Below are 12,190 nucleotides of genomic sequence, written 5' to 3' on the forward strand. Positions count from 1 at the left end.
CCTGTAGACCGAGTGGTGTGCCTGTGGCTGCTGCAGTCCTTAATTGGCTTCCCTCGGAGTGCTGCCATGTGGCGGTTTCCACACTTTGCCCGGGCAGGTGGCCTTGCCCAGGCCCAGAGGTGCTCTGCTGCTGGTACCAAGCCTGATTCCAGAATCTGGACAGGCCCCAGGCTCTCTCTGCCCACAGCCCTGCCCTGCCTTCCCAGTGCAAACCAGTCATCCTAGCTGCCCCTGTCCCACGACCTGGCCGACCTACGCCCCCACACGTTCCGGCCACCATGTCACTTGTTCCATCCCACCCAGCTAACATGCCAGCTTCCTCCTCCTCCCAGTCTAGTCTTGGAGCTTCATGCTTTAAGCCGGACCCTGAACCCTTCATTGCCTCCAGCCTGGAGGGATCCTGGGACACGAGGACCCAACCAGCCCGCCTGCTCTCTGCAAGCCACGGGCTCTCAGGGCCATCCTTGCAGACGTACTGCAGACTCCATCCAGTGCTTAGACCCTCATTGCGGGGCCCAAGCCTCAGAAGTGAGCACTGCCTCCTTCCTCTATGCTCCTGAGGAGCTTGGCCAGGCCTGAGTGCACCTGCCATCAGGTTGGCAGCACCCAGCAGGCCCCATGCCCCCTCTTCCTCTCCAGGCTTCTTGCACTTGTCTGGCTTAGGTTAACCCAGCAAACGTGTGCCACCTGTCATATTACAGGGGCTTTTCTGGGCATGGGGCATCAAAATGGCATAAGACAAAGCCCTCACGTCAGGGGGAAGGAGAAAGATAAGGCCAAACTAGGTACAAGGCAAGGTAGTCTTACTGCTCCTTCAGTGCTCCACCAGCCCAGCCCTTCTGCCGTTCTCGGGACGTTCTCAGAAACAATGCCTTTCCCCTCCTTTTGGACTTTCTGTCCCATGTCTGGAAAAATATTCCAGCTGGGGTCATGGCAGAGTCACAGAACAGCTGAGAAAATTTAAATAAACTTGAGCTTCTTTTTGGAATCCCTGGTGCCTGCTCATGTGAGGATATGTATTGGGGAATCAGAATATTAAAACATCCAAGGGCATCATTTTAGGACAGTTTCTCTTGGCTGGTTTCCACGTGAGTGTAGAGAGAATTGTGGCCCAGGAGACAGTGGGACAGAGATGTTTACTAAAGGGTTATGCATCCACAATCAGGTTTCTCCCAATATTTCATTGCTGCTAATGCTTTGGAGGCTCTTGATTCCAGCAGCATTTCCTTTCCTTCCTGAAAAATTTATTTCTGTCTCTGGCTTCAGTCCTGCACTCTGGGGAGGATGCAGACGGGAAGGCTGGGGTGCTGTCAGCACCGCACTGGCCACCTCATCTGATGGTCTCCATCTCCCCTTCATCCCCCTACATTCTTGTTTCCTCTTCAGCCTTCCCCTTTTTCTGTTTCGTTACACATTTGGGAAGGTTGTGTTTTATCTTGCCATGTGAGTGGGGAATCCCTCTGTGTGATCATGTTGTCATGCATTTTTGGACTTCGGTTGCTTCCAAATTCCCCACTCCCCATGCAGAGGCTATGATTGCTTTTGCTTTTTAATTTGTATCTGTTTGTGCCTGACTGTGGTGACTGCTGCTCCGGCCCACCGGGGGGTCTCCGGAGGACAGTTTTCTTAGCTTCTACCTGCAGGCATTCTCTGGAATCAGAACATGCCCCAGGGGGATAATGCCCCAGGAGTGGCCCTTGGTCCCTGAGGATGCTTGCCCAGCCTTCCTTGCCCCTGGGTCTCATATGGTGCCTCAGGGTCCCCAGTGGGACTGTGCCCCAGTTGCCATTATGGTAACCTGCTCAGTAATGCTTCTGTCTCTTCCCTACTTTCCATCCCAACTCCCATATCCTGGGATCATTTCCTAGATAAACTACTTGTACTCAAAGCTTACAGGGCCTGCTTTTGAAGAAATACAAGGGAAGTTGAGTACTCTGTACAGCATTGCTTACCCTCTTGCCGTTAGCGGCTGTGGTTTCTTTTTTGAACCCCAGGTCCCTAGGACTGCAAAATGCCTGCTCATCTAGTTCAAGTCCTGTCCCCCCAACTCCAGTCCATTGCTTGATTCTCTCCTTTAAAAACCTTTCTGTGCGTGACTTCAGTCCTCAAGTGTGTATTTCAAAGTCACAAAATAGTTTAGTGATAACCAGTCTGAACACCGAGACCTAATTTCTCACATTTACTGGCTGAAGATGGCTTCTTGAGCTCAGCAGTGGACTGAGAAAGGTAATTGAGGGTGGGCATGATGAACAAGCCAGAGTTTTGGTTGTTTAAAATCCAGGTGCCACTTGTGAAGACGTGCACAGTCTTTTCCTAATTGGTTCTATCCAGTGGACGGCTTGAAAGGGCTCCCCAGGAGCTTAACTCTTGCTGATGACAAAGCCCCATGGCCCAGCATTGGTCCCCAGAGATGTCTGCTGTGCCTGCTCAGATGGGGCTGTAACAGACTTCCTTTGTCCAGAGCACAATACGTATGTGAGGTCTTTTCAGATGTCACATGGGTAGACATATTTGGTGTTAATGCACCTCATCATTCCCTCCCGTTCATAGCAAATGGCTTCCCGTATGGTCATAAAGCAAAGTTTCCTTTTTAAATGCATTTATTTAAATAAAGGAAAGTAAGTCTGTTTTTTTAAAAAAATAATTCAGCTAATATTTGGATACTGCAAATTTGTGAAATACTGAAATGTGCGAAAGAGCATCCCAGAATGTGGGACCAGGGCTGGTGTCTCCTGAAGGAGCATGAATGTGCTTTGTCCTTTTTGCTAATGTCAACCATTGTTTATGACCTTTAAAATATTTATTTGAAAGAAGGGTGGAGATTTTATTATCATTCCAATAGATAATTTTGGAAACCAAAGCATATTCCTGAGTAGCCTGTGTGTGTGAGCAAAGCTTTTTAAGCTGGGTGAACTCTGATTGCTTGACTAAATGAGTAACACAAAAATAGACCTCCAGACTTAGATTGAAATCCCAGGTATGAGCTCCCGGAGGCCGATACCGCTCACTCACGGCCAGCGGCACGTTCTGCAGACTCAGGTCATCTGCTGGGTGGTGGAGAGTATTGATTTTTGAAGAGCTGAGCTATAAATGAAGGAACAGAAAGCTCAGCACCCCACTGCCCGTGCTGGCTGGGCTGTTTGAGTGACTTACCACTCCAGGCAGGAGCCCTCATTTATGGGAACATATTTATTTTTACATATCAATGATGTATTTTTGATGTACTTGATTAAGTATTATGGGTTCAGCCCCAGGAAACACCACCACTTCAGTTTATAAATAGTAAGTTCAGGGGTGTACAAGGTTCCTGGAATTAGAACAGTATTTTTATTTTTATAGGCCTCCTGTACATTTACTTTTTTTTTTAAACACCAGCTCTTGCCCAAATGTGTCTGCTTTTTCTTCCAAAACACGTTTGTATGAATTTCTAGAAATGTCTACTATGTCCTTCTCCAGACACCTAACTGGACAAATTAATCCCAAATAACAGCTCTTCGTGGTATGGCACAGTCAGAACCTAAGTCCCCTCCTTGAAGCCCCACTTCAGAGGTCCGTATCGCTCCCGAGGCACCCTCACTCACACTGTGGAGTCAGGTTTTATTAGCCACAGTGCAACCTCACAGATTTTTCCTTTGACGTCAGTTCTTCAGGCCCCTGAGGAATCCCGCTTAGACCTGGTCAAGCAGGTTTCCATCACTCTTTGACTCACCTTCCCACCCTTTTTACAAATCCAACAGAAATGGAGATCCTGGCCCTCTTCAACAAACCGAAGAGCCATCAGAAGTGCCGACAGTACTATCCTGTCACCATCCCCCTCCGGGTGTCCAAGAATGGCCAGACGGTGAGCGGGTTGGACGCCAATTGGCTGGAGCACATGAGCGACCACTTCCGGAAGGGCGGCGAGCTGGTGAATGCGGTCTTCTACCTGGGCCTGGTCAACGGTATGGAGCACAGCCCTGGCGCGGCCCTTGGGCACTCCTCGCTCCTCCCCTTTCCCCCTCAGCCTGTCCTCAGAGCCTGCCCCACTCGGAAAGCTCTGCCGCTGACAGCACGCTGCATTTGCTTTCTAATTAACACGTCTTAAAGAACGGTCCATAAAGCCCGCCTCCTCTGCTCCCTAGACTTCTCTAGGAATCAGCCAGGTATCTTCTAAAATGACAAGAAAGGAGAGTGATTCTGTGTTACTGATGGTGGCCTCAGTCAATGCTGCTTTTAAAGACCTTCAGAATAATTATTCCCCGGTTTGTTAATTACCCCCTGGGCTCATGCTGCTCCAAAAGTGCAAATTGTTTGTAGACACTATTACTGTTTGAAGGAGCAGTTAATGGCAGAGAAGTGAACTGAGAAGCCTGGTTGCTGTAAGTCGCGTGGGGATACACACTGTTTCTGGGTCTTGTGCACCCAGTACCCCTACCCCAGTAATGTTTTTATTCTGCGGGTTTGCTGCATGAAATAGTGCTACTGATACCAGCCTTTCTAAGGTGGAGAGAACGTCTGCGCAAAGTGGGTGAGTGTGCCAAGCAAAGAAAGGGTTTAGGGTGAGCAGGAAGGCAAGTTGAGTCACGAGGTGCTTCAAAGCTGGAAGGCAATGTGGGGAGTGGGGCCAGCATGCCAGCGTGTATGGATCCTGAGGGCTGCCAGTCAGCAGGATTCCTAAGTGAAACGTAACACCAAATTTGTTGATCACAGCAAAAAACCTGGCAGGGGGCAGACCCTGACAGCACCGTGTCTTAGTTGTTGAGCAGTTTTCTCTCCCAGAATTAGCAGAGTCAGGAACAGAGTTGGGTTCTACATTATTTGCAATCCTTGAAATGCCAGCATACATCCTTAGAAGCGACATCAGTGTTCATTCTGAAAGTACATGCTTTAAAATCATCCAAAGCTGTGGAATATTGTATAGCACAGACAGGTCTTAATTTTGGATGCCAGCTCCCTTGTTACTATCGAAATACCAGTATCTGATGTTAACATGTTAATATAGCAGCAGCAGATATTGTGTAGTATAGTGGGCCACAGCCATTTGTGGAATGGACAAATGACATCTTCAGAAAGGGGATTCATTCATTAAGAACACAACTCAAACAGTGTGGGCCAGTGGAACTTTCTTCAGTGATGGGAATGTTCTCTGTCTGTGCTGTCCTGTATGGCAGCCACAAGCCACACATGGCCCCTGACCACTTGAAATGTGGCTGGTGCAACTGAGGAATTTTTTAATTGATTTAATTTTCATTAACTTAAATTTAAATTACTATATGTTTCTAGTGTTGATATATTGGACAAGGCAACTCTAGATTTTGTGTTGCATTGATCTGACTAAGGAAGAGTCAGTGTGGCTCTTCGGTCGCAATGTCAGTGAGCCCCCTCTACCCAAGGAGGCCTTCTCTGGGGGCTCACAGGTTTGCTGAAGCCAGAGAGCATCATGGTGTGTTTTAAGAGGTGCCATAAAGCACCAGTGGCAGTATCTGCTTGGGGCAGAGGTTTACAGCCCAGATTCACCAGCCCTAGAGGAGGCCATGGAGGGCCCTGCCCCATGCTTCCTGCAGGGGCACCCCATTGCCCATGGTGGGTTGTGGAAATGGTGACTCCTGTTCTCTCCTCCTGGCCCACAGAACCCTGTGTGGCCATGCATTTTAAATGTCTCCTGGGGAAACTGACAGTTACACTGGAATCTTGTGGATGTGCTGGGAGGCACTAAAGATAGCAGTGTATGGCAGCCACTGGCAGATTCCCTCGCAGGAGATTTGGGACATTAAAAGGGAAGTCTTCTCTCTGGCCCTACTACCAAGCATGTAAGGGGCAAGGCAAGCCCCAGGAGAGGACACCGTGCAAGTGCACACAACCACCGATCATCACTCTGGCATCATGGCGTTGGCAATCCAGGCTGCATTACTGTCCCTTCTGCTCTGCCTTACCCCATTCTCCCACCTCAAGTCCAGGTTTTGCACAGTGTTTTGTCAGATTTGACTTGAGTGTTTGAAATGCTGTTATGCCCTGTCCTCCCTTGACTTCAGCTGCCTTAAAGCTAGCCTTCCTGCCCGAAGCTGCAAAAGTGCAGCTGTTGGGGTCTGGTGCTGAGCCTGTGACATCCATATAACAGGGCTGCCACGCTGCACGTCTGCGTCCCAGGCATGGCTGCAGACTTCTCAGAGCAAAAGTAATTTAGACTCACTCCAAATCCAAGCACTGTATTACCCTGTGTGCTTCTGACAGGAGGGAGAGGGTGACTTGGGGCAGTACTTCAAGTCGGGGCATTTCTGCTCTGGAAAAGCCCAGGTTTTGTTGGCCAGAGATGAAATATGTGTATGTTCTTTTCCCAGAATTTAAAAAAGAAAAAACAGGCTACACATACTTACAAAAGGAACCTATTTCTAATAAGATAATTATGTCCTTGCAAATAAGTCTGGCAGAGCCAGAGTGTGTCCTTTAAGCTGCTTGCCATCTGGAAAAGCACCAGTCTTAACTCTTAAATGAATATTTGTTCTCCAAAGTATTTTCCACAGAGCCATAAAACTTGAGAACTTTGTCCATAAACAAGGTAATGTTTTAGCCCAAATTATCTAGTTAAGACTCCAGCTTCTGTTTTCAAACTTTTATCCCCCAGGACATGAGAAGGCAGAGTGCTCAAGCTTTCTCTTCTGCCAGGGGCCTCCAGGGTCACTTATGAAGCCTTAGAATGGCAAGGCATCCTGTGCCAGGAAGGCTGCCCCCTCAGGCCCTGGCGAGCACAGTGTCAATGAAAGCAGAGCCTGATGATGCTAAGGGACCCCAAGCATGGGTCCTGCCAGCTCTGGAGCCGTTCAAACACAGCAACTCAATCCCCACAGCTCAGGCAGGGGTGGTTCTGTGGTTTTCCCCATGGAAATCGAGTCATTGCCAAGGTTACCAGCTCGTAAGTGGCAAGAAAATGGTAGGGAGAAAGAAGACTGTGGGTGGGTAGAGGCAGGTGAGGAGGAGAGAGGGGAGGGGGCCACGTAGGTGAGTGGCTGAGGTCCCCAGCAGGGCCTGGGGTGCCCCAGGAAGGGAGGGGACCCCAGCGTCACAGGAAGCAGCAGCCTGATGGTCAGACACAAACACTGCAGCCAGTGAGACGGGGCCAGAATCAATGATGCTTCTGGGGAGCGGGGGCAGGAGGAAGCCCCTCTGCTCTTAGCATGGAGCTGGCAGGTGCCAGCAGTCAGGGGTGACGGCCAGGTGAGCTGAGACTTCTCCCCAAGGGCTCCCGGCCCTCAGAATGCCTGCCGCCACCATGGCACCCATGGTGCCAGAGCCCCCACCTGCTGCCCTTGACGGCCCTCCCCCTCCTGCTGTCCCCAGGCCCTGTCCTGGCCCTGCCTTCCTCTCATTCTGCTCTAGCCCTCTCCTTGTCCCCCCAGTCTTCCCTCTCTGGCCATATCGTCTTTATTCCGCCCCCACTCAGATGTCTTCAACTGTTTCAAAATGTCCTTTGCGGCAAGTTGTCCAAATCAGATCCAGTCCAACCACATTCACTGTGTGCGGTGACCAGGTCCTCCCTTTCACGTGAGGGAATCATTTTGTGTGACGCTCCTTGAAATAATCTGAACCTTTTAACCTGCGGAATGTCCTGCATTCTGGATCTCTCTGGCCAGTGCCTCGTGATGTCCCTTATCTTATTTCTGTAGCCTCTGTCTCCTATAAACTGCAATTTAGTTCTAAGGCTTTGACAAATCAAGCTTTCATGACTGGAATACATTCCAGATGCTGTTGTTCACATAAGGAGACACTACATCTAGCTGTCTCTCCATTTCTACCCGTTTAAAAGACAGTCTTCCTCGGGACTCTCCCCAACCCCCAAACCCATCTAGATTCCAAACATTTGGTATTCATGCTACATTTTTTTGATGCCTAACATAACCTACATTACCTTATATTTGCAAAATACACATGCAAAAAACATGGGTGTGTATTTCAAATACATGTGGAGACACGTATTTTGTACAGACACATTCGCAAACCCTCAGACAGGTCCCATGTCCTGCACTTCTTAGCATCCCCGTGTCAAACATCACACACTGTATACAGGTGACTAACAAGAGCTTCTGGACGATGCTCTCAGTAAAGCCGATGCTGATGAGGGGAGAAGCTGGTATTGGGATGTGCATCACCAGGAACTGCAGATTAGGAGGGAAGGAGAGCGGGGTGTGGGGGGATGGGAAGGGGTGGAGATGGGGTGGTTGCAGGTGGTCCCAACGCCCACCCCCCTGGAACCTCGCCATCTCCAGGAATGTCTGGCCTGGTGGCCACTGTCTGTGTGGCATGGCTTCTGTTTCAGAGGGGCCACTTACTGTAGGGGGTGGATTTTACTTCTGTAGTTAAATACATTTTCTCTTACATCCATAGCATATCCTTAAAAATAAACTTTTTTACGGTATAGAATATACACATACAGAATACTGTTTTCATTGTAAGGATATAGCTCAGTAGATATCCACAAGGTGAACACACCCTGTAACCAGCACCAGGTCAACAAGTAAAATAAAGCAGCCCTCTCAACGCCCCCCTAATGCCCCTCACAGTCCCCATCCCCAGGGGTGACTGTGGTCCAGACTTGAAATACTACAGATTCGTCCTGAACTTTATATGAATGGACTATGTAAATGAACACTTTTCTTGTGTTTAGCTTCTTTGTCATGTTTGTGAGATTTAGGCACCTTTGTACATATAATTGCAGATTTTCCTTGTTGCTGTGTATCCCTAATGTCAACACTTACAACTCATCCATTTACGAGTATGTTTTTATTCATTTTTTGCCCCATGTGGGAAGATACAGCATCTGCCCAGAATTGGCCCCAGACTGAAGCCCTAAGGCCATCTTCCTGTGATACCACTGAGTTGCTACCCAAAACACCAGGCAGAAAGTGGTCAGAGAGCACCCGCTGTGCAAGGCCAGACCCCTGGGCTGCTCATTGCCACCGCAGCAGAGCAGCAGCACCTGGCGCATCAGTGTGACAGCCCAGTAAATACCTGTGAGATGATGAAAGAGTGCAGGCTTTGGAATCAAGCATCTACATTTAGACCTAGTTTGGCCCTTGCATTCCATCTGAACATGGAAGAAGGATTTAACTTCTGTAGCCTCCTTTTCCTCACCTACTGGGAGGGATAATGCCCTTGCAGAATTTGGAGGAGGGTTCAGTGAGAATCCATGAAGTATGCCTGACCGCGTGCCTCACAGTCAGCAAGCACTAGATCAGCATTTCTTCCCTGTCTGGTCAGGAAAATGGCCCTGAACTTGCAGGCTAACCCTTACCATAACTGAAGAGGGTCATTAGCTCCTCTAGATTATTCACTGCTTTAAACTGAGAATGCAGGAAGGCAAGCCAAGGGTGGCCGCGGGCACCCAAGAAGTGAGCCGGGCAGCAGGTCTGCCCGCTCTTCTGAAGATGTCAGTGAATGAGCACCAGGGCCCTGTCTTACAGGATCAGCTACACAGTGGGTCACTTTTGCAGTGGGGATACAGGTTGGTGTGACAGCAAATTCCAGATGGCACGTACCATTCCTGGAACCAGGGTGGAGCTGTGAGCCCTATGCAGCATCCAATGGGGGGGGGGCTTTCTGAATACCAAGGAAATCTGTTATGCCAGCTACCCCAGTGGGGAGCAGAGATTGTTATAAGGAAAACAGTAGCCTTTTTTTCCTATCACAAAGATAAACCGCCTACCTTGACCACCCGTTGCGGTGTGTGCATTTCTGCTAGGCTTTGGAGAGGAGCGCTTAGTGTCTCAGAGGCTGCAGGGGAAAAGCTTTTGCCTCATAAAACTTACCCCTTGGGACAATAGGGCAAATCTTTTTTCACATGCTTCTTGTGAATCGTGAGCTTGGAATGTTAAGGTGGCCTTTTGCCAAAAGACCAGCATCAAATATTTATACTACACCAGGGCAAATAGCTTTCTGTGCACAGTAGGGGAGCATCTTTACGTTAATAAAAAATGCAGTGATAATGGAGTGTTTTCCGTAGATGGAGGAGATTTAGCCTTTTACTTCGGGAGCCCTCACTCTAAGCTAGAACTATTAATGTTCACATTACAGCGAGGCTGAACATGGAAGGTAATAAGGAAATGGGGAGTGGATGAGGCCATCAAAACAAGGGGTGCTTTAAAAGCGCAGCTGTCTGCTCTATGTGGTTCGCTGGCATTTTGCTGTTCCAGATGACCAGATTTTGACAGCCATCCTGAACTGGCCTCAGAGTTAAGTAGGTGAATCAGCACTGTGCATGCAGAAGAGTGCTGTGGTGGGCTGAGAGGCTGCAGGCAGACCCTAGCTGAAGCGGCTGGTAAATAAGGACCAGGTTTGTCCCTAATTCACACCCCCAGGCCCAGCCATTCCTTTGCCCCCTGAACCACACCACACTGCCCTCCTCGGAGGTCTGTGACTTGGGAGGAAGGAGGGAAGCCAGGCAGGGGACAGGAAGGAGGGTCGGGATGTGCTGCAGCCTCCTGCCTCTTCAGGACCTCAGCTCTGCTGTACGGAGCTGTTGACTGGCCAGACACCATCATATGATTGTTGTAACATTGGATGCCCTAGTATATAGTGCACATAGGAGGCACTTTGGGAGGGCCTCGAGGTTTTCCATTAAGGACATCTGTAGGTAGCGGCTTTGGAAATTTGATAAAACATATTTTTGTAGGAGCCCTGAGGGAATTTGTGCTATGTTGATATAATCCTGAAGGAATCCTTGAGCATATTCTGGTCCCAAGCATCCCTAGGTCAGAACGTGGGGACACTTTCTTCAAAGGGGTTCCATGGAGCAGCTCTGATGGAGCAGGGCCCCAGCTGCATCTCTGCTCCCCAGAACTTCGAAAGTGAGCTGGAAGATGGTCCATCTTGTCCTGGACCCCAAAACCCTTGTGATGTGGTTCAGCTGAAGAGCAGTGCTATTCTCCCCTGGCCACCTTTATAAATAACTCTTAGGGAAGCATTGGACAAACACTTGATGGAAACTTTTTAACAGAGCAGATGAGAGGCAAGATTAGCACCTTTGCTAAGGCTTTATGATAATAGACTCCGGATAAGAAACAAATAAGAACCAAGTAAGAACCTAGAGCATGGTATTGCCTAACCCACAAGGGTCACTTGAAATGGAGTATCATCTTGTCAGGTTGGATTAATATCAGGATAAGGCTTCTGGGATCCAGGAATTCCCCTCACAGCTGTAGTTTGTTGAGCTGGTCAGGCCTCTCTGTCATTCTGGAATAATCAGAAATATCCTCAGGTCAAGCAAAGTACACTGGTCTCATGTTTCTTATATTTAGGTTCATTGTATCAGTCAGCTATTGCCACAATAAGCTGTGTAACAAACCAGTCCAGTGTTCCTGTCTTAAAACAGTAATAATTCATTCTCACATATTTGTGGGTTGGCTGAAGCAGCCCCATGAAGGCAGTTTGGCTGATACTGGGCTCACCCACAGGTCTGTGGATCAGCTGATCTAAGCTAAGCTCCATTCAGTAGCTCTGTTCCATGTGTCTTTTTTCTTCCTGGAATGAGTGGACTGACTGGGGCATGTCCTCACAAATTGGTGGCATACAAGATGAAGCAAGCTCAACCACACAAGTGCTTTTCAAGTCCCTGCTTGCCCCATACCTGCTAATATCCTATTGGCCACGCAGATCACATGGATAAAGCCCCTAGTTCGCTTCTTGACTTTCTTCTCATGATTCTGCGGCTCTTCTGGTCCTTGGCTGCCCCTCATCCACTGAACTCTCAAACCCTGAAGATCCATGTGGCTTGCTTGCTTAATTAGTTCATATTTCTACCCAAAATGGGAGACCTACCCTGAACACCTCTTTCAGATATAGCCGACTATTGCCAACTTCACTTGCTTCCTGTAGCCTACTTTATGTTTTTATAGCATTTATCTGATACCACATCACTAGCTCCCTCCCCACTGCAAAGTAAACTCCAAGGGGCAGGGACTTCATTTGTCTGCTGCCTGCCGGATCTCCAGCGACCACAGGAGCACCTGGCACATAAAGGTGCCCAGTTCATGCTGGGATGAATGAGCAGCTGAAAGGTTTTTGGGGTAAGCTTGATGCTTCAGGCTCAAGTGACGCAGTGCTCAGTCTTCTGAGGCTTTCACTTCCTTTAACTACTCTAAGGAAGGTTCTATCTGTGTTGGCCCCAGATTTTCTCACCATTGTTTATAAAACCTTTTGATTCTTGTTCTGCTTTCAAGAG

The 12,190-nt window shown here is 48.7% G+C and overlaps 1 protein-coding gene across 6 annotated transcripts in view; it reads left to right on the forward strand.

The window, feature by feature from the left end:
• RFTN1 (raftlin, lipid raft linker 1) overlaps positions 1-12,190 on the forward strand; it is a 197,514-nt gene that overhangs the window by 148,094 nt on the left and 37,230 nt on the right. For 3 of the 6 annotated variants that reach the window (XM_057492271.1, XM_057492267.1, XM_057492269.1), the window contains exon 6: positions 3,733-3,941. In XM_057492271.1, the coding sequence (XP_057348254.1) occupies positions 3,733-3,941 (209 nt within the window). The remainder of the gene's footprint in view (positions 1-3,732; positions 3,942-12,190) is intronic. The other 3 variants (XM_036901028.2, XM_057492268.1, XM_057492270.1) reach the window with 1 other exon arrangement.

This window comes from Manis pentadactyla, chromosome 14 (assembly GCF_030020395.1).
Source record: "Manis pentadactyla isolate mManPen7 chromosome 14, mManPen7.hap1, whole genome shotgun sequence".
NCBI classification, from domain to species: Eukaryota; Metazoa; Chordata; class Mammalia; order Pholidota; family Manidae; genus Manis; species Manis pentadactyla.